This window comes from Myxine glutinosa, chromosome 8 (assembly GCF_964187855.1).
Source record: "Myxine glutinosa chromosome 8, kmMyxGlut1.1, whole genome shotgun sequence".
NCBI classification, from domain to species: Eukaryota; Metazoa; Chordata; class Myxini; order Myxiniformes; family Myxinidae; genus Myxine; species Myxine glutinosa.
Window position 1 is genome coordinate 31,528,734 of NC_136268.1, and position 27,626 is coordinate 31,556,359.

General features: G+C 43.7%; 3 protein-coding genes and 1 long non-coding RNA gene across 8 annotated transcripts in view; 2 read left to right on the top strand and 2 right to left on the bottom strand.

The window, feature by feature from the left end:
- Window positions 1-8,036, bottom strand: part of LOC137432375 (large neutral amino acids transporter small subunit 4) — a 43,140-nt gene extending 35,104 nt beyond the window's left edge. Inside the window, exons 1-4 of one of the 2 annotated variants that reach the window (XM_068124257.2) lie at window positions 7,933-8,036; window positions 7,023-7,170; window positions 6,086-6,848; window positions 1,768-1,999 (exon numbers count right to left, since the gene is read on the bottom strand). In XM_068124257.2, the coding sequence (XP_067980358.1) occupies window positions 1,768-1,999; window positions 6,086-6,245 (392 nt within the window). In that variant the 5' untranslated portion in view covers window positions 6,246-6,848; window positions 7,023-7,170; window positions 7,933-8,036. Of the gene's footprint in view, window positions 1-1,767; window positions 2,000-6,085; window positions 6,849-7,022; window positions 7,214-7,932 lie in introns of both variants that reach the window. The other variant, XM_068124256.2, reaches the window with a different exon arrangement.
- Window positions 1-27,626, top strand: part of LOC137432380 (uncharacterized) — a 515,673-nt gene that overhangs the window by 152,361 nt on the left and 335,686 nt on the right. The gene's annotated exons all lie outside the window — the stretch shown is intronic.
- On the top strand, window positions 8,102-15,275 carry LOC144893263 (uncharacterized). The gene is made up of 4 exons (XR_013624289.1): window positions 8,102-8,372; window positions 8,541-8,655; window positions 9,806-9,909; window positions 15,138-15,275. It is a non-coding gene; the product is annotated as an uncharacterized LOC144893263 (long non-coding RNA).
- The window catches only part of PRODH (proline dehydrogenase 1), a 71,283-nt gene continuing 60,611 nt past the window's right edge, over window positions 16,955-27,626 (bottom strand). For both annotated transcript variants that reach the window (XM_068124254.2, XM_068124255.2), the window contains 3 exons: window positions 27,176-27,274; window positions 17,962-18,050; window positions 16,955-17,624 (listed from right to left, as the gene is read on the bottom strand). In XM_068124254.2, the coding sequence (XP_067980355.1) occupies window positions 17,389-17,624; window positions 17,962-18,050; window positions 27,176-27,274 (424 nt within the window). In that variant the 3' untranslated portion in view covers window positions 16,955-17,388. The remainder of the gene's footprint in view (window positions 17,625-17,961; window positions 18,051-27,175; window positions 27,275-27,626) is intronic.

The following is a 27,626-nucleotide window of genomic DNA, read 5'->3' on the forward strand; positions in this document are numbered from 1 at the left end:
TTGGCATCGACCATGCTCCATGAAACATACGTGGAATCGTTCCACACTTTAATGAGCCTGAACCTGTTCAAACAAACCTTTCGCTCTTATGTCTTTCATTTTAGATCTCGTAATAACATTCAGGGCCCAAACGCAAAACTTGGCCTCTTCCTATTTTCAGCCATCATGGAGATTTAGGAACTCCTTGTGCACTTCAACCCCTTCACATTTTGCCGTCTCATATACATAAGCAGTTACTGAGTGTCATACTAAAACAAGCCAATTGTATGTATGTATGTATGTATGTATGTATGTATGTATGTATGTATGTATGTATGCATGTATGTATGTATGCATGTATGTATGTATGCATGTATGTATGTATGCATGTATATGTGCATGTATGTATGCATGTATGTGTGTATGTGTGCATGTATGCATGTGTATGTGCATGTATGTATGCATGTATGTGTGCATGTATGCATGTGTATGTGCATGTATGTATGCATGTATGTGTGCATGTATGCATGTATATGTGCATGTATGTATGCATGTATATGTGCATGTATATGCATGTGTATGCATGCATGTATGTATGCATGCATATATGTATGTATGCATGCATATATGTATGTATGCATGTATGTATGTATGTATGCATGTATATATGTATGCATGTATGTATGCATGTATGCATGTGTATGTATGTATGTATGTATGTATGTATATATGTATGTATGTGTGCATGTATGTTTGGCATTGTATGCATACATGTATGTATGTATGTATGCATGTATGTGTGCATGTATGTATGGCATTGTATGCAGGTATGCATGCATGTGTGTATTCATGCATGCATGCATGTTTGCATTTATGTATGGCATTGTATGCATGTATGCATGTATGTATGGCATTGTATGCATGTATGTATGCATGCATGTATGGATGGCATTGTATGCATGTATGTATGTATGTATGTATCTAATGAAACGCCTATGTATGTATATATGTATGTCTGATCATTGAAGAATTTAAAACTGCTGGACCAATCTCCACCAAATTCTGTGTACGAGCTCGGGATACCCACCGTCAGGTCACGGGTGCAAAATAACTCCCCTCTCACCCCCTCACCCCAACCCCAAGGACAATGGGGAGACTTGCGATTTTCGCCTGCACATGAAGAATAGTGCGAGTGGTTTAACCACTGACCCTGCCAGAGTGAGCGGGTATCGACACCTTTTTCTACTCCCGTAGTAACTGGCGTTATGACTACTAAACGGAAAAATATCCATCCGTCCTTCCCGCAAAAGAGAAGCGGAACCTCATGCAACGAGGGGGGTATCGACAGCATATTTCACTCCCAGTACTGCAGTACCAGTAGTTTTACAAACAATAATTGTGGTTATCATTCACCTTCATTTATGATCCTCACACCACCCCAATTACATCCCCTTCTTGCTCATCGCCACATCGACAGGGCAGTGTCGATGAAGACCCATGCTCTTGACAAGGCATCATGGTGCTCATGACAAGTCTTTATGCTTTCATGGCTAAGAACCATTCATGGACAGGTCGCCTGCACCCTGCGACAAGGTGCGCAAATTTCCGCCGAGCAGCCATGGGATTTGAAACCGGACGAGAGAGAACAATGCCACAAGGAATTTTTACCAACTACCCCGCTGAAGCACTCACGAGTACAGGTAGATTTGATAAACTGAAATATCTGACTACAACCCATGACTATACAAACACATACCCAGGCGTAGTTTTCCATCACCGTTTGCTCACCTGCCGATGAGACGAAGATTTCTTGGGCCGTACTTGTCCATAATAACCCCAAGGGGCAGCGTGATGGCACTTAGAAGGAAAGACCCGACGGTAAACGCCAGGTTGAGCATCTCCCCTTGACTCTTACAAACGGGCCAGCCACGCATTGTGCCCTCAGACGTCTCCAAACCCTCATCCTTCCTGCTATCATTCGAGGAATAATGGCTGCTGTTGTCGCTAGAGTTCGTGGAGCCTGCGGTTTGGCAACAAGAGAAAGAAGTGATGCCTCTGAAACTGAAGTTGCTTTTGGTGCTCCAGGCAGAATTTATGAGCAATTTGACGGAAATAACATTAGGACATAAAATTACATCATTGAAATAAACTCATCATGTTACGTCACTCAGAATTCTGCTGCCTGTTCATGATGGACGGGGTCCAATTGATGTCAAACACATACCAAAGAAAACATACTGAAAAGAAAGACAATCAGGGACCTTTGACTTCCTCATCGAACCCTGTTATCTGCAGTAACTTGGCAACCAACAGTCATGGTTAAAGATCCAAAAAAGTTATCTCACCTGATAAAGCAAAGTGACAATTAGTAATAATTTATCTCACAAAGCTGAAAGATAAATAAAGGACTGCGATTTGAAAACTAGATGGTATTCATGGAATACTTACCCTGCAGTCAACTTGATGCGAGCCAACTCTTCTGTTTTTGAGCATTTTATCTTTGATCCAATATGGTTGCCACACCACGTGAGCGATGACATCATAAGTTTATATTCTCTAATATAATTGTTGTGTAGATCACGCTCAATACATTTCAAACTGTTCAGACTAAGCATTGTCCCTGTGAAATTATGATGTCATAATTACGACACCAATGCCGTCATCGTAAACAACACCTACTCCCCATGTGGAGTTCATTACAATGAGCAACGTTTCAATTTTTTTTTCAAAGAGCAGATTCAGAGATATAAAGGTGCAATGTTTTCTGGGCTTTCCAAGATGGCGGCTGTACCACGTGACCTATGACGTCATAATTATCATTAAAATATTCTACAGAGGAAGTGCTCCGATGGTAAAAAATTTGTGTCAATCGGACCAAGAACTGCAGAGAAAAAAAAATTCATACTGATCGAATCAAGCGTTGTACTTGTCAAATTATGACATCATAATTAAGATACCGATGATATTATCATTAACATATCTTATTTCCCATGGGGAGTACTTGACAATGAGCTACGTTTCAAAAAATTTCCATGGAGCAGTTTTGGATATTATAGAGGTGCAACGTTTTACGATTTTTCCAAGATGGCGCCTCTATCACGTGACATATGACATCATAATTATCATAAAAAAATTAAACATGAGGAGTCGCTCCTATAGTACAAATTTAGTGTCCATCGGACTAACAGTTGCAGTGCAATGGAAAAAAAATAATTCATATTGATCAGATCAAGCATTGTACTTATCGAATTATGACATCATAATGAAAGCAGCGATGAGATCATAATCAACATATGTTATTCCCCATGGGGAGTACTTGACAATGAGCCTTGCTTCAACTTTTTCGACCAAGCCGTTTGGGAGATAGAGGTTTAAAGTTTAAAAAAAAGATGGCGTCTGTACCATGTGACCTATGACGTCATAATTTGGAGTAAAATATTCCACAGACGAGGGTGATCCTATGGTAAAATTTTGTGTCAATCGGACCAACGTTTACCGAGAAAATGAATTTCAAAAATGCAGACACGCCACACATATATATGGACGCACCCTAATGCTTAACCCTGCTTTTCGCTTCGCAAGCGCAGGGTAACTAGGACGGCACTCGGTAGAGCGCAGGACTCCACCAGGGTGAGCAGTTTACGTTTTGTATCCCACCAATATGCCGGATATGGATTCGGACCTGAACCAAAATCGAATCGGCTTGACCGTGTCACCTACCCAAATCATCCACCAAGTTTCGTCTGAATCCGTCCATAACTTTTTGAGATATGGTGTTGTACATCATTTTTGGACCTATCTCTGAAAGGTGAAGAATCACTTAAAAAATTCTACAGTATCGAGATCCCGATCTAGATCTTCACCAAATTCCAAATAATTCGTCCTTGTCACACACTCAAACTGTCCACCAAGTTTTGTTCGAATTTGTCCACAACCTTTTGAGATATCGTGTTGTATATCGTTTTAGGCCTCACCAAATTATTTTATTTTTATCACTAAATAAAAAAAACACCAACATTTGTTTTCGGATAAATTTTTTTTATCGTTTATGGTAAAGAATCACTTTTAAAATTATTTTATCGAGATACTATAACTATAAATGTCGATCTCTTTGTCTGTCTGTTAGCTATACACTCCGACACCTCTGGATGGATTTGGACTAAATTTGATACAGCGGTAAAAGATTGTACTGGCAAGGTTTTAGCAGAGTGAGCTGCCCCTTCAGCCACAGAGAACCCCCCGGGAAGCCCCTGGAAAAATGATGAATTATACTTCCTCACTGTTGCTTTGAATAGTGCCACCTTTGGTGAAGTTGAGTACTACAGGATGTATTGAATTTCCCCAGACAAACTGCCTGTCTGTCATCATCTGTGGTTATTCTCGCCAACACCATGGCTAGCTTTTCCCGTCACTGGGGACGCGTACTTTTGCTAATTGTCAATAAGAGGGGTGTGGGGGATGGATATTTCAGGCTGGAAACATGCTAGGTATTTAGAGCCTTATTGTACACTGTCATATCTATATCAACCATAAAGAAACACCACGAGCGTACCAGCTAAATAAACACAAAGTTATTACGGGATCTTAACAAGACATAAGATTGTTTTCATGGAACTCGTCATGTCATCCCCCATCCACATCCATGATCTTTTCTACCCACATGAACCTTACCCAACCCAACCCTCTTTGCAGGGTACTGTGTTTCCTCCCATGTGAGTTACAATCAAAATGATCAGAAATTATACCACCTCCACCCCTGCCAAAATGTTGCTTATGTATTCACCTTGTCCACTTGCATTATCCCTTACCCCTCATAGTTACCTGTATCCGCAGTTACGTCAAACAAGTGGAACATGTCTTTCAATCCTGACAAATCTCACACTCTTACGATGTCTCTCCGAAAAGACCGACTGGACAACCCTCCCATCCACTTTCTGAATAATCCTCTCCAAGAAGTTCTGTCACTAAAGCTTTTGGGTCTCACTATCTGCCATGATCTTTCCTGGGAAAACCACATTTCCAATCTGGCCTCCAAAGCCAGTCGCCGACTGGGCATCCTCCGTCGTGCGAAGTCCTTCCTTGGCACACCTGACCTCCTCACCACATACAAGGCTTTCATCCGCAGCTCAATGGAATACTGCTCTCCCCTCTGGGCTGGTGCTCCTGCCTCACACCGAGCTCGGCTTCCCAACAGCTTTCAGAATCATTGGAATCTCCCACGATGAAGCTAACTCCGAGGGCCTTTCACTCACTCACCGCAGGCAGCTTGGTGGTCTTTCTGTCTTCGACCGACTCCTCTCCGGCCTTGCTCCCCCAGCTCTGTCTGTGCTCTGTCCCCCAAATATTCCTACATGTCGCACAAGATCTGCCAGCAACCCTCTTATGGTTAAACTGCCAAAATCTAGGCTCTCTGCTCACCTTCTCTTTCATTCCTCCTTTCTCCCGCCTCTGGAATAAACTCCCTCACTCTCTTCAATCCCACTCCTCCCTCCAGGTCTTTAAAACAGTTGTTCACCACCATCTCTTATCTTCCCCCATCCAAAACCTCGATCTTTTCTAACCCCGTTAATTCACCCCAGATCCACTTTTTTTGAAATACCGACTTCTTTCCTGGAAGTCCTAGCAGTGTCCATGTGTTTTGTACCTCTCCCACCCCCTCCCCCATTCCCTTGCCCCCTGCCCCAATCCCTCTCCCTCCCACAGATCTCCCGATGTCCCTGTTCTCTACTGTTGTACTTATGTGCTTCCCTCTCTCTCCCCATCTTGTCTCCCGCTCCCTTTATCACATGTTTTATGTTTTTTTTTTGTGATTAATGTTGGCTCTTACACGAGCATCGATGTTGTATACAAAAAAAAAAAAAATCCCTTGTTTGTCTCCGTCTACTTTCTCTCTCTGCCCTGCTGTTGGAGTTTCCCCTTTCTCCTGCTGTTCCATTTGTTATGTTGTGTTCTGGTTTATTATGTGGCCGAGCTCTTCCATGAGCCTAGACCATGTATTAAAAAAATCACAATGAACATCTTGAGACAGAAAGATCATAAAGCAGCAGCAACTGCAAAAAAACAAGCAGAGCTGGATTTACAAATTATAGAAAACAACCATCAGTACCGTGTGTGATGCAAAGGTAGGAGTAAAATCCCTCGGATTTCAGCATGAGGAGTAGGGAGCCCCAGCCCAGGAGCACAGCGGAGAAGAGCAGATTCTCAATGACGGCCATGGAGGCCATGTACCATCGTCGGCCATGGGCACGAGCCAGGCTCGGAGCCATCCTTGTGCCTCGATGGGAAGGCTACTTTTCCCAGATTTCTGGTCGTTGTCGGCTGTGAGTCGTCGCGCGCAGAACACGGGAACTTCGATTCGGAGAATGAAATTCCCTGATAATGTTCTTGATAGTCAGACCGGCACGGCTAGTCTCAATGGGATGACCCGGCACACCCTAAATGTCATTAGTGGTTGGGGTAGAAGGCCAATGGCACTAACCAAGGAGGAAGCTTCAACAGCAGGAACTAAAGAATAGAGTACGTAAATAAAATAAAAGAAGCAGAGCTGGAGAGCAGATGAAGTTTGAATAAAAAGAATGATCGAGAGATCTGTTGATGCCTCGTAAGACTAAACGGACTGTAGTTGCATTCGCTCTTATTTAAATATCTTTCTCATTTTTGCATGAACTTCCAGTATATTCTGGTGACGGGGAGAGGAAAAGTCAGCTCGAGTCGGAGCTGTTGCTGGAGTACGAGCAGCGATCGGTATCGACCTGAGAGTGAGAGCCAGAGTCGATGCTGGAGAGCAAAGGGAGTTGTTGTTTTTGCTCTCAAGTTACCTTCACAAGTTGGCCGGATCAGCCTGCAGGGCTAGGGTTTGGAAATCCAATCTGTTTTTCACCAAGAGAAAGACAAAAAGAGATGCGTATGGATGAAGTTGCCATGATCATCATAAATCATTATCAGAGAAAGAAAAACTTTGAATTAATGGAGAGTCATAATAAGTGATTTTAAAACAATGGAAGCATCCGCGTGTCAAGGTGACAGCAAAACGTGACACTCACCAGTCCTGCTCACCGGATCACCTTCGGCACTGGACGTGATGGTGATGAGGGTGGAGGAGATGGCAGCACTTCGACGACGGGGTAGACTTTTTCGAAAAGCGATGCCAACGTGTTGTTCGGCTGTTTATCAGCCTTGGGCAAAGTCTGCCTGCAGAGGAACCATAAAGTTCATCCGGGCATCAATCATTGGTCTAAGGGTCACACAGAGATTTGATGAGGAATCATGGACTCACTTTTAACAAGTGTTACTTGCAAAACACTTTTGCTTTCAAACCGATTTAAACTTAGAACGAAGTCCACAAAACACTTAAACCACTGATTTCATCATAAATACGAACACTATAGTTCAAATGCAACACATTGTTGCAAATGCAACAACACAAACAACAACACATTCAAATGCAAAACAAATTGCTTTCATTTTTAGAACTCTGGTAAATCAATAATGCAAAACGATTATTTAATCAACGAGATTGCGAAGACAAGGAAACATGATACATATATGTTACACGTGTTACATACGCATGTTCACATGTTCTGCTGCGAACGAGAGGGATACATGGGAAGATGATCGACATCATTAATGAGTCTAAAGAAACGCCACCTACAAACAAATCATGGTCACATGAATTAAATAAAATACCTATGCAAACCCACGTTTAATACCTGTAAATATACAGGTAAACATAATTATATGTAAATACATATTTAACATACACATCACGATTTATAAAAACGAATCTGGATAATCGACACGAGACAACGCAGGGAAATCGCAGCAATTGAAGCAACTCAATGGTGACGTCATTATAGCGTATTCAAAAAGAACTTGATGCGACAATAGCAATTCGTATGCATCGCTGCACTTGGACAAGTAGACAAATAAAATTGTAACAAGATGGACCCATACCGTATTTCCTTTCCGCTTTTCCTCCTAATCTATCGCTCTCTCGCTCTGTTTCTCTCTTTGTGCGAAGCGATGTATGTGTGCGTAAAGATAGCTGCAGAAAGTGGGCGGATCTACGAGTGTAGCAAAACAAGGCGGAGTAACGGTGGGGTGGGCGGAGTAACGGTGGGCGGAGCAAAGAAGGGCGGAGCGTCCGAGGGATGCAGCCACCATTGGCACGCTGGATGTAGGGAATCAGGTGTGCAGGGACACTTCGAGGGCAGCATGATGTCTTGCTTTTTGTTGTTCTACACAGATCCGAGTGTTTAGACTTTCTTGATCAATGTTTAAATCTCACTTGGACTCCTGCGCATGAAAATTGACGCGTTCTGTTCAATGGCCCCTTTGATGGTGGCACGGATTTCCTGTTGTTCAACACATTGGGTCTGGGCCATGGCGCGGATGTAAGTTCTCAAATTTCTCATGTTGAGTAAATTAAAGAAACTTTCGTTTCTGCATTTTTTGAGTTTGTACATCACAGTGAACATGCCACGTCAGGCTTAAAAGTGCAAGATATTATTTCATATTCAGGCCAATGCACCATTATTAACATCAGTTTTTCTTTATTCCAGGGATTCTTCATCAAGTATGGTATTGATGTAACACCAGACTCGCTGGTGCACTGGCTGGAGCATCCGCTCTGAGTCTGGGAGGTCGGTAGTTCGAATATCTGCCGAGTCGTACCAGGTACGGAGTTTCTGCTATTTCCTTGCTTGACACTCAGCACTTAGAGGATAGAGCACGGACATGACGATAACATATATAGGTCGCCTTATCGAGAGCAAAGGGGGTTATCAGGGCAGCTGTCAGGGTAACCCGCGTAACGTGGATCATCAGGGTAACCAGCGTAACGGGGGCTATCAGGGCAGCTGTCTGGGTAACACGAGTAACGTGGATCATCAGGGTAACCAGCATAACGGGGGTTATCAGGGCAGTTGTCTGGGTAACCCAAGTAACGTGGATCATCAGGGTAACCAGCGTAACAGTGGTTATCAGGGCAGCTGTCTGGGTAACCCGAGTAACGTGGATCATCAGGGTAACCAGTGTAACGGGGGCTATCAGGATAGCTGTCTGGGTAACCCAAGTAACGTGGATCATCAGGGTAACCAGTGTAACGTGTGTTATCAGGGCAGCTGTCTGGGTAGCCCGAGTAACGTGGATCATCAGGGTAACCAGCGTAACGGAGGTTATCAGGGCAGCTGTCTGGGTAACCCGAGTAATGTGGATCATCAGGGTAACCAGCGTACAGGGGTTATCAGGGCAGCCGAATGTATATTGTGTCCCCGGAATATGGATTGTTACCTAAAATGGCTCACAACGCTTCTAAAAGAAGCCGAAAATACTTGGAAACATATCAGTGTAAGTTCAGAAAAGTTCAAATTCGTCATCACCGAACAAGGGATCTCAGACGTGAATGTTGACTATATTGTCGGCCATCCTTGTCACCAACTGTGGTGTTTCACCGACAATAAGAGGACCAAGAGATGAGGAAGGAGACACACGTCCCTGGAATCGGTCATCTTTATTCAACAGATTTCCAACTACAGGTCACTCTATACCACTTAACTACAGCCACCACATACCTGCATTTGCAATTATATAATTCACTGTAATTAAATAAAATGGCTGAATTTTTTTTTCTGAGTCGTGGCAACCATACCCTATAACAGCACGTGGGCAGGAAACTATAACGCAATGCATTGTGGGTATGGCCGAGATGGCGCTAAGTTATCTGTGATTATGGTTTGAGTGAAGGAAAATGTGAAACTTGCTAAAACCTACATTTGTGAAACAGTTTGCTGATGATTTATTTGATAAGAATGTTTGTACTCAGTAGAGACCTTTTGTGGATGCGTCTTACCTGGATAATCACAGGGGCTGAAGATGTCTGCGAACATTCTGCTGCCCATTCAGCCCTGCATCCAACACCACTGTGAGCAGGTCGGTTTTGGACTATGATGTCACGTTGTTTATTTCCACAGTGCAATCATGTACTGGAGGTGATCCCATTAAATGTTTACTTGGCTGTTTGAGTGTCCATGACACGTGTAATCCCCCAAAGAAACAAACACTCTTCATGGGTAGGGAAAGTGGTCAACAAGGCCACCCATATGTGTCAATACAGCATTTGATCCGAGGGATGACGCACACACATGGATAAATCAATCACCGGGATGACATTTCATAGCTGGGTCGGGATTCAAACCCAGGTGAGGTAACTTCGTGAGGTGAGGCCATCCTGCCAGCCCTATTTAATTAACCAAGGAGGTGGAATGACGTAAGCGCCGATAGCAAAATAAACAAGAACAAGTCAGGAGACGACGATGGTTCACGAGCGAGCGGTATTCAATGACAAAGGTCAAAACCGACATTGAAAATATATAAATAGGAATGCATTATCTGTTATGAAACGAGTTAGCTACACAATACCGAAAATTCGGTTCGATTCCGACAACTTTGAAAATTTGATCTTTGTGACCTTGAAAGGTCAAAGATTCTGAAATTTGTTGGAAAACTTGTATTTCATGATGTATGTGATAATATAAAAACATGTACGACATTTCACCCTATCAGGAAGTAATGTAATAAATGTGATGTAATAAAATAAATGTCAATGTAAAAAAACCATCAAACATCGACTTTACTAAATTTCGTGACCTTGTGACCTTGACCTTGGGGGCAAAAATGAAAAATCGAGCTCCGTGGGGCTAGACACATGACATTGGCCTAACCAAATACCGAAACCCCTGTTAGATTCCACCAAACCCCTCGGAGAAGATGTAGCTTGAACTCGATTACCCCCTAAAAAGACATCTTTTTCGGGCGTGGCTCCGCCCACAATGGGCGCAATACGCCCACTCTAGGCAGGACACAACTAGATCATGATATCAACATCCCACCCAAGTTTCATCAAGATCGGATATCATCGGGTAGTTATGCTGCGGACAGACACACAGACACACACCCATGACGAATATAGTGGTCACTCTGTTTGATAACTCGTGAACCAAAAAGAGCAGAGAATGCAAACCCTCGCCAGGAAGTATTTTCAGTGGTTTTTAAGGCTTTTGTGTTAAAAACAAATATGGCGGCCAAACCACGTGACCGATGACGTCATCATTATTTTCCTCCACTAATTTATTCCTAGATTATGCTCAATAAATTTCATCTTGATCGGATGACGTTTTGTACATGTCAAATTATGACGTCATAATGGAGGCACCTATGACATCATTCACAGATGTTATTCCACAAGGAGAGTTCTTTAAAATGAGTCATGTCTCAATTTTTTCTATTCAGCACTTTTGGAGATATAGAGGTGCAAAGTTTTTCGGTTTATCCAAGATGGTGGCCGAACCACGTGACCGATGACGTCATAATTATCATTAAAAAATTCTACAGGTTGAGTTGCACGTATGGTGAAAATTTCCTGTCAATGGGACCAACAGTTGCAGAGAAAATCATATTTATTCTGTGCGGACAAACAGACAGACAAACAGACAAATGAAAAATCACTCGTAATGCGACACTTGGCAAAACAGAACAAAGTAGAATGGCACTCAGTAGAGCATCCTTTTGACCTCAAAAATAATTTGTGGTAGAATTCAGTGACGTGATATGCCAATCGTCTTCAAAGTTTAAGTTAATCGGATGAAAATTGACAATTTTAGAAATTTGGCCTATGTTGACCTCAAAAATAGTTGGTGGTTGGTTTCAGTAAGCTGATATGCAAATCCTATTCAGATTTCAAGTCAATCGGATGAAAATTGAGGATTTTAGGAATACGAAAAAAAGTGGTTGACCTTTGGCCAATGTTGACCTTTTGGCCCATGTTGATCTCAAAAATAGTTGGTGGTTGAATTCAGTTAGCTGATATGTAAATCCCATTCAAATTTCAAGTGAATTGGATGAAAATTGAGGATTTTAGAAATTTGAAATTGTTGTTGACCTTTTGGCCTATGCCGATCTCAAAAATAGTTGGTGGTTGAATTCAGTTAGCTGATATGAAAATCCTATTCAAAATTCAAGTCAATTGGATGAAAATTGAGGATTTTAGAAACTTGAAAAATGTAGTTGACCTTTGGCCTATGTTGACTTCAAAAATAGTTGGTGGTTGAATTCAGTTACCTGATTTGTAAATCCCATTCAATGTTCAAGTCAATCTGATGAAAATTGAGGATTTTAGAAATTCGAAAAAAAAGTGGTTGACCTTTGGCCTATGTTGATCTCAAAAATAGTTGGTGGTTGAATTCAGTTCGCTGATATGAAAATCCGATTCAAATTCCAAGTCAATCGGATGAAAATTGAGGCTATTAGAAATTGGAAAAAACAGTGGCTGACCTTTGGCCTATGTTGACCTTTTGCCCTATGCCAATCTCGAAAATAGTTGGTGGTTGAATTCATTTAGCCGATATGTAAATCCTTTTCAAATTTCAAGTCAATCGGATGAAAATTGAGGATTTTAGAAATTGGAAAAAAAACTGGTTGACCTTTGGCCTATGTTGACCTTTTGGCCTATGTTGACCTCAAAAATAGTTGGTGGATGGTTTCAGTAAGCTGTTATGCAAATCCTATTCAGATTTCCAATCAATCGGATGAAAATTGAGGATTTTAGAAATTCGAAAAAAGTGGTTGACCTTTGGCCTATCTTGACCTTTTGAACCCAAAAATATATAGGATTTTGTCGGACCACGAACTCTACCATTTGGTGAAGTTTCGTGAAGATCGGTTTAAAATTGTGACCTTTAGGCAAGTATAAGTGAGCGGACAAACACACACACAAACAAACACATAAACGGGAGTGATCAACATACTTGCAAAACAAAGTTGTTTTTTTGTTGTTGTTTTTGTTTTTTTTGGATACTGAATCGAGGCAAACGAGTGACAAACGAGTGACTCGAGTGACAAACGGATTCCAATGCAATACCCTCTCCTCAGGCGAGAGTAACAATGTTGATGCCCTAACAACAACGAATTAAATCGCTGTACAATATAAATATTTAATCTAATTAATATCGACAACAAATCATGATTAACCTTAGTTGTACTAAATAACACAATGGTTACTTCTCAGGGTTCTTTGGCTTCATTACCAGAAAAGCTTCATCTAGTTCAGAGATGTCCACATGAGAGGACAATTACATGGTTATGGTTGTGCTTATTGAGCCATAATCGGAAAATTGAACAAAATTCAAATGGGAAGTGACGCTTTAAGACGTTTTACTCTCATGACGGTGTTTTGATGTTTCCACACCATGTTGATGTCACAACTTGTGCTCAGGAAACAATCAAAATGTCTGTTTGGTTGTTTTGTTAGGCTTGGGTGAGGGTCAATATCCTTGACTGAACATCCCCTCCCTGATGGATACTCCGTGGTGGATCACCTGATGATGGTTACCCTTGTATTTTTTTTTCATGTTTTCGTGAATAGTTGTTATTTTTAACAAATATAAGAAATGATCACCTATAAACTCCACTCATGCCATATACAGCACCTGTGAAACTTCGAACACACGTAACAGAAGCTTTCATGATCATGTGATGTGAACAAGTGTTAAATAGATAGAAAACTCATAAAGATCTTATTTACATCAAGTGGTATGTTTAAAAATACTCATCTCAGCAATGGCGGTCTTTTCTTAATTTGATTATTTCATTCATTTGTCTCTTACCTGCAGTGATGTGATGTCTTTCCCTCCCTTTAATCCCCTGTATAGAGTACACAGTACAGAACATACCGAAACACAATATACAATATTGTAAAGGCGGTCTAAGGACGGATAAGGTGGCATTGCCAAGCGTTTCCTGCTTAAATGGACATGCTGAGAAACAAAGATGGCAGCGAGAAACATATCAAAGATGGTGGAATCACAAAGAATTGGAATTTCTGGTCAATGAAAGGCCTGGGTGCACCAACCGCAGAGGTGCTCGCTATACTCTCCGTGCTCGTCCTGGGTGGTTGCAAGGACTGCTCGACGTTTGCGGACACGGTGCAGGCTCTCCGTGTGCCCTGGCCGAGCGAACCTCGAGCCAAGGGACTGCGAGCTTGGATGCATCTCACTGGTAGATTTTAGTTTAAAAAAAATAGGCAACACAATACATACATGTAGGTTTCAAGATGGCCGCATTACTGTATATATGTACCTTGTGAAATGCAAGTTAGATGTGAGATCAGGTCAGACCGCATGTCAGACCCCTCCTCCCCCCTTACCTACCCCAAGCTCTCCGCCTTCCAAATTTCCACTTATCCCTCCTGAGAGGTCCCTTCTGTATCCATCTTGTCCTCCCCATGCATCCTTTCCTGCCCCAATTCGTCTCCAAACCCATTGTCCGTTCAGTGTACTAGTACCAACTCTTCCACGGGCCTTGACTATGTATACAACCCCCTCCCTTTTCCCCCACCCTCAACAAACAGCTGCATTCATATTGAAGTTCAACTTTTTAAAATCATCTGGAGTAACGAGATGATCAAATCTCCATTCTTTTTTTTTTTTGTATACAAGATCGAGGCTCGTGCAAGAGCTAACATTAATGACAAAAAAAAACAACCAAACGGACACATCTTACTATAATTCACCAAATGTTCGTCCGTCTGTCTGTCTGTCTGTGTGTCTGTGTGTCTGTGTGTCTGTCCATTCGAAAGTACCGTAAAAACTGCTGAACCGATCGCAACGATATTTTGGGTGGGTAATCCTGGGATCTCCAGGAGTAAAATAGGCTATTTCGTTTTCCCAATTTCAGCTTTGGTCTCCAGCATTCTCAGGTTTGGACTCCCGCATAACATTCGGGTTCGCATAACGTTCATTGTGACGATGTTTTCATTGTGACGATGTTGTTTTCCCGGGTGCCGCACAAACCGCTGCACCGATCGAACTCGGTGACCTCGGACAAAGACCTTTTATAAGGACACGGGTTGAATTCCTGCTTGAGAGAATTCCATCCCCCTCCCCGCCATCACGGCCGTCTCTCCAACTTACAATCCCACGAGATATGCGGAAAGGACGACCCAAATCCAATATAAACATCATTAAACATCATTCGTATATAAACATCATTAAAAGTAAAAGTTTTTGCCAATTTCAGCTTTGGTCTTCAGCATTCTCAGGTTTGGACTCCCACATAACATTCGCGTTCGCACAACGTTCATTGTGACGATGTTGTTTTCCCAGGTGCCGCACAAACGGCTGCACCGATCGCTGCACAGCTGCACCGTTTCAGATAAACCGGTAAAATGCCTCGCAAACGGAAAGCCTCATTAAGAAAACGTCCAAGGAAGCTGTTACAAGAAAGAAGGCTCGCCTAGACGAGGACTATCGGAGGCAGGAACAAGTACGTAACACAGCTGCACACCAGTCTCGGAGGCAGTCCGAGGAATACAGATCTGGTGAACAAGGACGTGACAGCTGCACACCAGTCTCGGAATACAGATCTGGTGAACAAGGACGTGCCACAGCTGTACACCAGTCTCGGAGGCAGTCCGAGGAATACAGATCTGGTGAACAAGGACGTGACAGCTGCACACCAGTCTCGGAGGCAGTCCGAGGAATACAGATCTGGTGAACAAGGACGTGACACAGCTGCACACCAGTCTCGGAGGCAGTCCGACGAATACAGATCTGGTGAACAAGGACATGCCACAGCTGCACACCAGTCTCGGAGGCAGTCCGAGGAATACAGATCTGGTGAACAAGTACGTAACACAGATGCACACCAGTCTCGGAGGCAGTCCGAGGAATACAGATCTGGTGAACAAGGACGTGACACAGCTGCACACCAGTCTCGGAGGCAGTCCGACGAATACAGATCTGGTGAACAAGGACATGCCACAGCTGCACACCAGTCTCGGAGGCAGTCCGAGGAATATAGATCTGGTGAACAAGGACGTGCCACAGCTGCACACCAGTCTCGGAGGCAGTCCGAGGAATACAGATCTGCTGAACAAGGACGTACCACAGCTGCACACCAGTCTCAGAGGCAGTCCGAGGAATACACATCTGGTGAACAAGTACGTAACACAGCTGCACACCAGAGCGCTAGGAAAGTCCAGCTTAAAGTGGCTCTAACGCAAAAGAGGAGGATTGGAGCAGTGTTTGATGTCCAGCACGTTGAAGAAGCTGACTATCCAGCAAAGCAGCAAGGTCACAAGCTGCCAAGTCTGTATGATACAGGACGTAAGTGCCCCTTCTGCAAGGCCCACTGCTGGAATGACGAACGACCTGGATTCTGCTGTGAGAAGGGCAAAATTGCAATTCTACGAATACTGTTTAGATGCGCTTCGATGATTTGCGTGTGATATGATATAACGGATGTTTATATGAATCGTTTAAAATAAAAAAAAGCCTTTAATTTCTGATATTTTGCCTTTTCATTTGGGCCTCCCAATTGAAGCCCCACCCGACCCGTAGGGCGGGTACCGTTGCTGGTAAGACAAAATAAAGGGAGCGGGAGACAAGATGGGGAAGCACACAAGTACAACATTTGAGAGCGGGGACATCGGGAGATCTGTGGGAGGGAGAGGGCTTAGGGGGGTAAGTGTGGGGGGGGGGGAGGGGGAAGGGGTGGGAGAGGTAAAAAACACATGGACACAGCTAGGACTCTCAGGAAAGAAGTCGGTATTTCAAAAAAGTGGATCTGGTGGGAATTAACGAGGGTAGAAAAGATCAAGGTTATGGATGGGGGAAGATAAAAGATGGCTATTCTGATGAAGAAGATGAAGATTTCCTCCAAACACTCAGCTTGCTGCCCTTCTATTTCTCATAAAAAAACGAATGCAGTTTCTGTTTGAAGGCCAAAGTTAAACCGTTAGGAAAATGCATATGCCGAACATTGTGAAGTAGACTTTGGAAGGGAAGCATCATATCAGGTGCATCGTTCACACTTGTGGATATTATATTTCAGAAACGCTTATGTGTGGTTGTGGCAAGAGATGAGGCAAATCAGTCTATGAGTTCAAACCAGGAAAAATCCATCGGACCCATATCACAGCTCGGTGTTGAATATATCGATTTAATGACAATTAATGGTTTACAAACTTAGGCCAACAGAACACCCGCCATAGCCTAATTTTCAGCATTACGCCGTAGAACGCTAACACCAGAGGCCGGATTGTTTTGAGCAATTTAATAAAAGCGAGGGATGTGATTCATAAACATAGCATGAACACCACATGAAACCAGACTTACACAATCCCAATAAATACCAAGAATATCACAATGTTTAACACCAACAACATATTATTTAACCACCGATTCAATGCCTGAGGCAAGAAAGTGTTTGCAATGGGATCACACAGGCTTACCATCGGCCCTAACTAGGCTTTGTGCTTTTAAAATGAATAAAGTCCAGGAGTTTAGGGAACCAACCATGGGAGAGGGATTCGGTGCGAGGAGTTCGACATTCGGGGTAACTGGCAAGGTAAAATTACCAAGTAACTGTATTTGGGTGGTGGTGATTGGGTGCTTGTGGTGGTGGTAATGGTTTGTAGAACAGATTGCCTGCCAAAGTTCTTCGTTTCAACTCCGTCCAGAGAAGCTTCCGCTCAAGATCCGCACCTCGCATCATTCCCCTGTTTTCTTGTGCCCGGCGAGACAGGTATGGCAGCACTTCCCGCACAGGGCCGTACGGAACGTACTTGTACACTGGGTAGCCAGCCTGGCCTGTCAATTAGGATTGGTGGACCAAATTAAATAAAAAATTGTAAGAGCTGGAATTATTGACCAACACAATAACATTGCTTACAATAATCCTTCAATGAGTGATGGTCAACTTTTGCAGTTATGATAGGAATACCAATAACTTGCATTTTGTATCAAAACGAGATAAATTTCAAAAGTAAGATTAAAAATACACCAGCAGAAATGCAAAAACATTGAAATTAGAAAGAGAAAGGGGACAGTAATTGAGGAAGAGACAAGAAAAGAGAATAATAATGATGGGTTAGCAGTGAAGAAGCGAGAATGAGAGCGAGTTAGTCGAGATCAAATTAGGCCTTACCCAGTGGAAAGCTGATGTGGTCACACATACCCAGAAGTTGGCCAAAGTACACCCGTCTACCATCAGGCCTCAAGCCCAGTTCTGCCATCCTGTAAGCAAACATGTTTTTCATTCTTGCAGACCAGCTCATGGAATGGTATACAGTATCTTCTCTACAATTCAATCTTTCACATTATCATTAAGAAGCCATTTTTTGGTCATCGACCATGGACATGGGGAGAGTATGGATGGACTGAAGGAGAAGATGAACAAGTGGAAGGAATGTATGGAGGCAAAAGATCTGAAGGTGAATATCGGAAAGACGAAGGTGATGGCAAGTGGTAAAGCATGTGGTGAGGTGGAAAGAACTGGGAAGTGGCCCTGTGTTGTGTGCAGGAAGGGTGTCGGAGTGAACTCCATTCAATGTACAACGTGCGCTGAATGGGTTCATCAAAAATGTAGTGGTTTGAGAGGGTCATTAACCAGTGTGGCAGCTACATTCAAGTGTAAGGTGTGCACAGAGGGAGCTGCAGATGGAGGAAATGTTGAGTTGGATCTTGGAGACGGCATGAAGCTGGAAGGTGTGAAAACAGTTTGCTACCGAGACATGATAAATGGAGAAGGTGGATCAGACTCGGCGACGGTTGATAGAGTGAGATGTGCATGGAAGAAGTTTCGGGAACTGAGTGGCGTGCTGACGAGGAGGGGAGTGTCGTTGAAGCTGAAGGGAAAGGTGTTTTCTGCATGTGTGAGAAGTGTTATGATTTATAGGAGCGAGACATGAGTAATGAACGTAGAGCAGCAACGAAGGCTGGAAAGGGTGGAAATGCGAATGGTTCGGTGGATGTGTGGAGTATCGTTGAGAGAGAGGAAGACAAATGATGAATTGCGAAAGATGATGGGAATAGAGCCTGTGATGGATGCTGTGAAGAGAAACAGTTTGAGATGGTTTGGTCATGTGTTGAGGAAGAATGAAAGTGACTGGTTGAGAAGAGTTATGGAAATGAATGTAGAAGCAAGTAGAGGATGGGGAAGAACGAGAAAGACTTGGCTAAAGGTGGTGGAAGAATAAATGTGGGCAAGGGGGTTAACAAGTGGAGATGCAGAAAATAGGGCAAACTGGAGAAGATCGTCATGGGGCCCGCAAGGCTAACCCACGCTCTAGCAGGGAAAATGGCCTTAAAATGTCTGTTGTTGTATCAACCAAAGAACTTGGCGAGGCAGTTTGACCGCAAACACTAAAAATTATATCATGCAATCTACTCGTCATGGGGTATGCTGTTTAAATTGATCTGCCACATGACCGCAAGGTTTTACTATGTAGTCCAGCGGATTAGCAAACCAATTGTTCATTTTTTGATAAAAGCATCAAAATTGGCACAGACATAGATAATTACATAATAAACAATTTCAGATATGGAGGCACTTGAAATTGTACCTATGTTGGCCAGAGCGGCCATTTTCCAATATGGCCACCATGCTGCATTAGCGATATAGATAATGCCTACTAGATGTCTTTGTTTGTGTCTAATAGCCACTTTAGAGCTGCCAATTGCTCATGATCTTATGCCAGAATATTAACAAGGTGCTGGCCTGAATATTTATGGGCGCCATTTTTCAAATTGGCCGCCATGTTCACAAAATGGGATCATATCTGAGCATATTGCTTTAAAACAGTTCAGCTTATGTAAAAATTGACGTACTGCTAGGTATATTAGTTTCTTGGACATTCTCATTCACACCAGCAGAGAGCTGTACATTTCAGTGCAGCCTTTTTGCACCTGCAGCGGTTACGGCATCCTTTCTTGAAGCCACAGGAGATCAACTCATAGCAGGTTTTGGATGCTTCAGGAAGTGTCGTCCAATTTGGTTGATAAAGTCCATCATCAGTCTTTATCTAACCCCAGCTACATGGACAAGGAAGTGCAGGCTGTGGAAGCAGTGTCTGGCCCCAGATATGGCCACCCTGGAAAATAGCGCTCTTAACATGTTGTTCTAGAGCAGCCTGTGTTGGTGGAATTCGCTTAATAGAGTTATTCTTTGCAAACAGCTTCTTCCTAGCCTTGTTAACATCAGTGCAAGTACTTGTTCGATCAAAGAGGAGTATGACGAACCTCTCAATGACACTCATGCTTTGTTCCGAGATCCCACTGGGAGCACGTGCCAGTCGCAAAAGTGCATCAGTGAGCTCCGGCAGTGAGTTCCAAGTAGCCCATGCAGTTTTCTTTCCATATCCAACAAAGGCTGACACCGTATCACACCCTGTTAAGGCATGAAACATTGGAAGCGCACGGGATTTCTCTGGACCCAGACAGGCTGCAATTTTGTGGGTTGGTATGTAGCGAAAACTCTTTCCTGTTTCAAAAGCGAGCCACAGTTCATCTTTATCTGGTAGTGTATGAGCTACCATCACAGCCAACACCACAACATCGGTGTCAACAGTACGTACTAGTATCTGGTGATGTCCGTGCTTTGCAGCATGTGCTACATGCAGCAACATTCGACTATCTGCCTCTTCATGGTTGCATGGTGCAAGTGAGTCAATTTCCTGTTGTGGTGGCACACAGAGTACCCGGTCCCCTTCTGTGACTACCAACTCCTTGTTTTCAGTATTGAATGAATGGATGAGTACTTTTGACAGGAAACTGAACAGTTCTGTCTTATTGATATCCACACGCAAGAAGTCCTGCCAGTTTTTTGGTATGGGTATGGGTGCAGACTCGACAACACGTCTGTGAACCCCCTTTCCATGTTTTGCCCTGGCTGTTGCTTTGAGAGAATCAATTACATAGCTGTCCCAGACCAGATCTAGACGTGATGTATGTTGAAGCTGTCCTAAGATGTATGGGATGAACACCTGACTGGCATATTCAAGAAATATCTTTGCAGTTCCTGGCTTCAGCATTTCAATGACGGCTGCTTCATCTTATACTATATTGGTGACACTAGGAGCTTCTGATTGTGCATTGGAAAGGCCTTCCAGACACGTCAACAAGTCACTCTTGGTGCCTAGGTGAAGTCTCCCTGCCTCAGAGAGTGCTGGTGGGCATCCTTGGTTCTCGTGTCGAAAGAATTCATCAAGATTTCCATCCTGAGTCTGACAGCCGATATACAACCGAGAAAATAATTCCATGTCACTCTTCAGGGAGGCAAACTGTTGCTTTCCCTTAGGTGCTTTGTCTATAGGGGTGCCTAAAAGTGGTAGCTTATTACAGTGAAGTACATCATCGATTGACTTGGTCCTGTCTAGGAGACGTTCCTTTGTGAATTGATCAAACTGTTCTTGGCCTAGGTTCTTGGTAGTGCGACTGTCTTCAATACTGAAGGGTCTGCAATTTCTTTGGTATCAAGGACAAGTAAGTCTTGGCTCTCCTCATCAAAAGGGTTGCCCAGTTCCTCGATTACACTCACAAGTGAACGAACATCTTTTGCAAAGGATTTCTGTACACTCGATGTTTGATCATGGTGACATAAGTCTACTCGTTTTTCCCAGTGAAACTCCACATTCTCGAATTCCTGAATAACTCTGGCAACCTCTGGGCCAGCAATCATCCACTGCCGCAGAGCACTTGGGTTCTCTGTGAGGCCAATTGCCCCTCCGTCACCCTTGATGCAAGCATTATTCTGTTCATGTGCTTGATCAATAGTGATGGCTGAGAATACCCGTTTGGTCTTCTGCACCGTAAAGTGACCAGCACTAAATTCTCTGTAAACGTCTGGGTGTTGCTTTGACAGTTGAGCCATATCTCTCAGATGCACTGGTATCCAGCGCGCATAGTTTGTGTGATCTAGTGCATAGAACCATGGAGTCAGTTCTGTCGATGCATCCAGATACTTAGTAAAATTGGCTTCTCGTATGGAGTGCACATAGATTAGAATGCAAATTTCCAGTGCCATTGTTGTTGCCCAGTACTGAAACTGTGGGCAATTCTGTTGTCTGTCATTACACCAGGCATCAAAGTCCACTGGGGTCTCTCCATCTTCTGTATTGGCAACACTGTAGTGGTTATAGGCTCGATGTTGCAGAATGTAGAAGGCAGCAGCGGTGATTTGGTGTGCCCTTCTTGTACGTGTAACATGTGCTGCCTGGAGGAAGGAGTCTGCTATTCCTGCTGTAGTAATCTCTGCTTGTACCAGTGCTTGTACCCATCCACTTCCACGTAGCCAGCCACCCACAGTCTTCAGAGCTGCCATCTCGATGTGGAGACCACCGAACATCACCACAAATTGATCTTCTCCATATTTCTCAGGCCACTTCCACTGGATCTGTTTGGCGAGAGCATATAGCGGCTGGTCAAATGTCAGCACTGGTGTTTGGCCTATGTTCAGATGTTCGATAGCATTCTTCACTACATCCATTGAATGTTTAATCATAGCCACAGTGTGGGCACACTCCTGGAAAAGGGGGAGTAAGGCAGTGGGTGTGATGATTCGATCACCAGGGGTTTGATGGCTTGCATGGTATGCAGCCCATGATATGTTCTCAAAGTCCTTCTCTTCGTCATCATCAAGGACATGTCTTGTGTTTTCCAACCACCTGTACTGTTGTTCGGTATGGGTCTTGAAATTACTCCTTCACAGGGAGGTGACATGGGTAGCTGGAACAGTAGATTCCTTGATGCTGGATGTAACAGGCGGTACATCAGCATAGAAATGTGGTAAATCACCAACCGTCTTCGAGCCAACATTGCCTCCAATTATGACAATACCACGGTCTACTCCAGCATCTGCGCAAGTGGGATGTTACAGCAATGAGATTCCTGTTCCATGGAATATAAGTCTTTGGCTGTGGTTGCACTCGGATTGTGGTCAATATTGTCCACAGCAGCAGTTGTGAATATGTTGCCACGCATGGTGGTTGGACAAACCACTTGCTCCATGCAAAAGCGTTGGCAGACATTGTTCCCCATCTCAGCAGAGAGGCACAGCACACGGTCATATGAGATGCTGAGGCCGAGATTGAATAGCCTGTCTACCAGTTCTTTCTTACGAGTTTTTGCATGCAGCATTAGCCCAATGTATGTTGGAAGAGGTGTTTCCTGGGAGGTATCGTGTCTGACTGATGGAGTAGTGTTTTTCTGGGTTCGCCTGTGCTTGACACAGTTATATTTCAGAAGCTGGGCAATAGCCAGTGTTGCTGGTGTCAAAGACACCAGGCTTTGGTCCTTGATGCTGGGGCCCTTCAGCACCATGCTTACTAAGGCAAGCAAAAGTTTTGGCACCGAGTTCTCCTGGCACCTTTCATCAAATGACCCATTGAAAGGCCCTGAGTCTTCGAACATGTGTTGATGTACAATGTGTGCAGCACGTGCAAGGTGAACCATCACTATCAATGCCCCCATCACAGGCTTTGCCTAATGCAGCACCGATATCTTCATCAAATACCAGCACAACATCTCTCCCCTTACTCTGAGCACGCAGGTCTGGGAACTGGGCCAAGAGTTTTTGCTTCAGTCGTGTGGTATTTACTCTTTTGTCGTGTGCAACTCCCAACTGTTCCATTCTTGACATGTGGAGATGTGCCAGATCACCAAGCTTAAAGACTGGTGCAGTTCCTGATTCCAGGAGAGTTTCTTCAATGTACGTCACAAGTTCACCAAAGGCGATTCCGGGAAATTACATGTTTGCTTTCTGTCCCTTGCTGTGCATCTGTCTTGACCTTTCATGCGCGATTGTATAGGGCCAGCAAACACTTTGTATGGTATTTGGCTTCCAATGCCACCATGTCACCCATACTGAGCCTGGCCAATAGCTCAGTATCCTCAACAACTGCTGCACTTGCCTGTACATTGCGGTCAATCTGAAATGTTGAAGCCTCACGAAGGCCATCATTACCAGCCAAATGTCCACAGAAGAAGCATGAAGGCTCGCTTGCAATTGTTTCTGTGCTAGCAGGCCACGATCTAGTCCGTTTGCATGGAGTATCACCACTTCCACTCGACGTAGCTGCTGCACTTGGCATAGTTCTTTTCTCTGCTCTTCGCAGCATTGTACTGTTGTAGCAGAGCATGCATGTGTGATGCCATTTAGCCTCATTGGCAACCATAGCAGCTTCAATACCAGAACCACCATCTATTCTGTCCAACTGCAATGTTCTTGGTAACTGTCTTAGTTCATTGAATTTGACAAGGTTATCAGCAAGTGACTTGTACCCTCTTCCAATGTCTGACCGTTTCGACAGTGCCGGGAATCGAAGCGACTCCATTGTTTGCTCCTGGCATATAACACAAAGTTCCCAGTTTGTATGAGCTGGCTGCTGATATGCAGGCGATGCACATGTGTCCACAAGTTTGAACCGTTTTGACATGATTAATTAAGTGTCTTAGTCGCTATTATGTGCTATCGGGTCACCTATTACTGCAACCGCTATCTCTGTATCACAATATCCACCATCCACCACCACCACCATACTCTGAAAAGACATGTAACACATTATTAGGTTGATTATAATAACCACCTTTAGAGGCCATTTTTCCCCGCAAGCGGGGGTTGGCCTTTTTCGGGAACCGTGGTTGTTGTTGTTTTTCGGTCCCCTTTTTGAAGCAATGTTTTACGGCCGGATGCCCTTCCTGACGCCAACCCTTTTTGCCGCCTTTAACGACAAACAGGGAATTACCAGTGAACTGGTACTCAATTAGCCGACCTCGGAAGGATGACAGGCTGAGTCAACCCCCCTGGCGTTAATTCAGCAATCGACCGGGATTCGAACTCAGGATCCTCGGATCCTAAGCCGGCACCCTAGCCGCTAGCCCAACACCAGGATTGTGGTCGCTATTAAATTCATTTGTAATGTGATTGAGTTAGCACTGAAATTTTCAATAAATCGCCACCATTTTCGTAAAATTGTGGCCATTTTGAAAAATGGCGGCCATATATATTTTATGTAACCCTCTGTTTGATATTCTGGTGCAATAGTTTTACCAACTTACACCTTTAAAACGACTTTTAGAATCATAAAGTGACATCTAGAGCGGCATATCTATATTGCGAATGCCATATGGCCACCATTTTGGAAAATGGCTGCCCTGCCCGACAGAGGTAAAATTTCAAGTGCCTCCATATCTGAAATTGTTTAGTATATAATATTCTATGCTTGTGCCAATTTTGGTGCTTTTATCAAAAAATGAACAATTGGTTTGATATGTTGAGCTAATCCGCTGGACGAATGTACAGAGTGGCCACAAAGTCCCAAAGCATAATAGTTTGTCCTTTGTTATTTTTTTTGTTTTATTTAGTTTCCTGGTACGGCTTCAGCATGACTGACACCAGTGAGTACACGATAGAAGAGAGACTGATTACTTGTTTGGGTTCATGTCCACGCGCGAGAAGGAACAAGTTTTGAAGACATAAGGACAAGATTTTTGCAGAGATTCAATAAGCCAGATCCTACGCACGACACGATGCGGGCATGGGAGAAGAAGGCTTTTTCAACAGGGAGTGTCCTTGATTTGACTTGATTTAGAGCAAGGCTCTTCTGCAGCGATTTTCCATCATTAAATCAAGATGAAGCATATTTTTTTCAGATGAGTGTGCTATTTACCTCAGCAATCGATCCAGGAATGTTTATTTTTGGTGTAAAGAAAATCCTCATTTTTATGAGGAAATTGAACAGCATCCTCCTCATGTCATGATGTGGCCAGAAATTTCAGAAGATCACTTGATATGGCCATATTTGTTCGATACAAGTGTCAATCACACTGCTTATTTGAACATTCTTCAGACGTGGTTTGTTCCACAACTGCGTGAGAGAGGTCTCGACGCAACAGTTATCCTGCAGCAAGATGGTGCACCAGCACATTACACTCTCGCAGTTAGAGAATATCTCGACGACAAATTCAGTGGACGATGGATTGGACGTGGATCTGAGATAGTGTGGCCTCCTCGAAGTCCGGACTTAACAACATGTGACAACTCGCTTTGGGGCATTGTGAAAGAGGAAATTTCTCATCTCCCCCTAACAACAGTTGAAGACTTCAAAACAGCTGTCAGGGGCTGCCTGCTATTATGACCTCCAACCCTCAACATGGAAGATGTCCAGAAGAACATGGAGAGAAAAAAAAAAAATGAAATTTGTGTGGAAAATGGAGGGGAGCATACAGATACATTCTAACTAAATTCTAACTGCGTGTACAGGGACTTTGTGGCTACTCTGTACATATAGGTAGTACCACGTACGTCAAATTCTACATCGCGCGCTAGTACCACGTACATCGCGCACTAGTACCACGTACATCGCGCGCCAGTACCACGTACATCGCGCGCCAGTACCACGTACATCGCGCGCCAGTACCACATACATCGCGCGCCAGTACCACGTACATCGCGCGCCAGTACCACGTACATCGCGCGCCAGTACCACGTACATCGCGCGCCAGTACCACGTACATCGCGCGCCAGTACCACGTACATCGCGCACCAGTACCACGTACATCGCGCGCCAGTACCACGTACATCGCGCGCTAGTACCACGTACATCGCGCGCTAGTACCACGTACATCGCGCACTAGTACCACGTACATCGCGCGCTAGTACCACGTACATCGCGCGCTAGTACCACGTACATCGCGCGCTAGTACGAGGTACGTCGAGCTAGTACTATGTACGTCGAGCTAGTGGCAAGTACGTAGAATATATACGTCAAACTGGTACCACGTACATCGAACAATGGCTACGTACATCACGCTCATAATATCGTACATCAAACTAGTACTACACACATCAAGCTAGTACGATGTACGTCATTCATCAAGCTAGTACGATGTGCATCATTCATCAAACTAGTACTACGTACATCAAACTAGTACTACATAGATTAAGCTAGTACTACGTACAATCGTACATCAAACTAGTGCTACATTCATCAAACTAGTACTACGCACGTCAAACTAGTACTACGTACATATTTCATCAAACTAATACTACACACAAGAAGCTAGTACTACATACATCAAACTAGTACCAAGTACGTCGTGCAACAAACTAGCACTATGTACATCAAACTAGTTCTACAAACATGAAACTAGTACGACGTACGTCAAACTGGTACTACGTATGTCGTTCATCAAACTCGCACTATGTACATCCAACGATCACGCGAGTGATTGCCACCTACCTACTCACTTTACAAAGCCATCTCTTGTATGATTTGTGTAAAGAGGGCAAGCATGTAACTATCGATGCATAGAGGCAAAGAGTGATGGCGCATGTTGTGCGGTTATTATCTCGTGAGATGTACCTTTGGATGGTGTACTTCATGGTCCCTTCATTATGTGAAGCAACAAGAACGCGGGCACAACCCCTGGCTGCAATACTCTTCAATATGGAATTGAGGCAACTGCAGGAGAAACAGCTCGTTTAGTGTCGATGCCAACAGGACCAAACGTCACTATAAACCATCGAGTGATACTGCAGTAAATCATAACTTTGTGAAAAGTTAAACAACAACAGACAACAGGCATTTTAAGGCCATTTTCCCTGCTAGAGCGGGGGTTAGCCTTGCGGAGCCCATGACAATCTTCTCCATTTTGCCCTATTTTCTGCATCTCCCCTTGTTAACCCCCTTGCCCACATTTCTTCTTCCACCATCTTTAGCAAAGTCTTTCTCGGTCTTCCCCGCCCTCTACTTCCTTCAACATTCATTTCCATCACTCTTCTCAACCCGTCACTCTCATCCTTCCTCAACACAT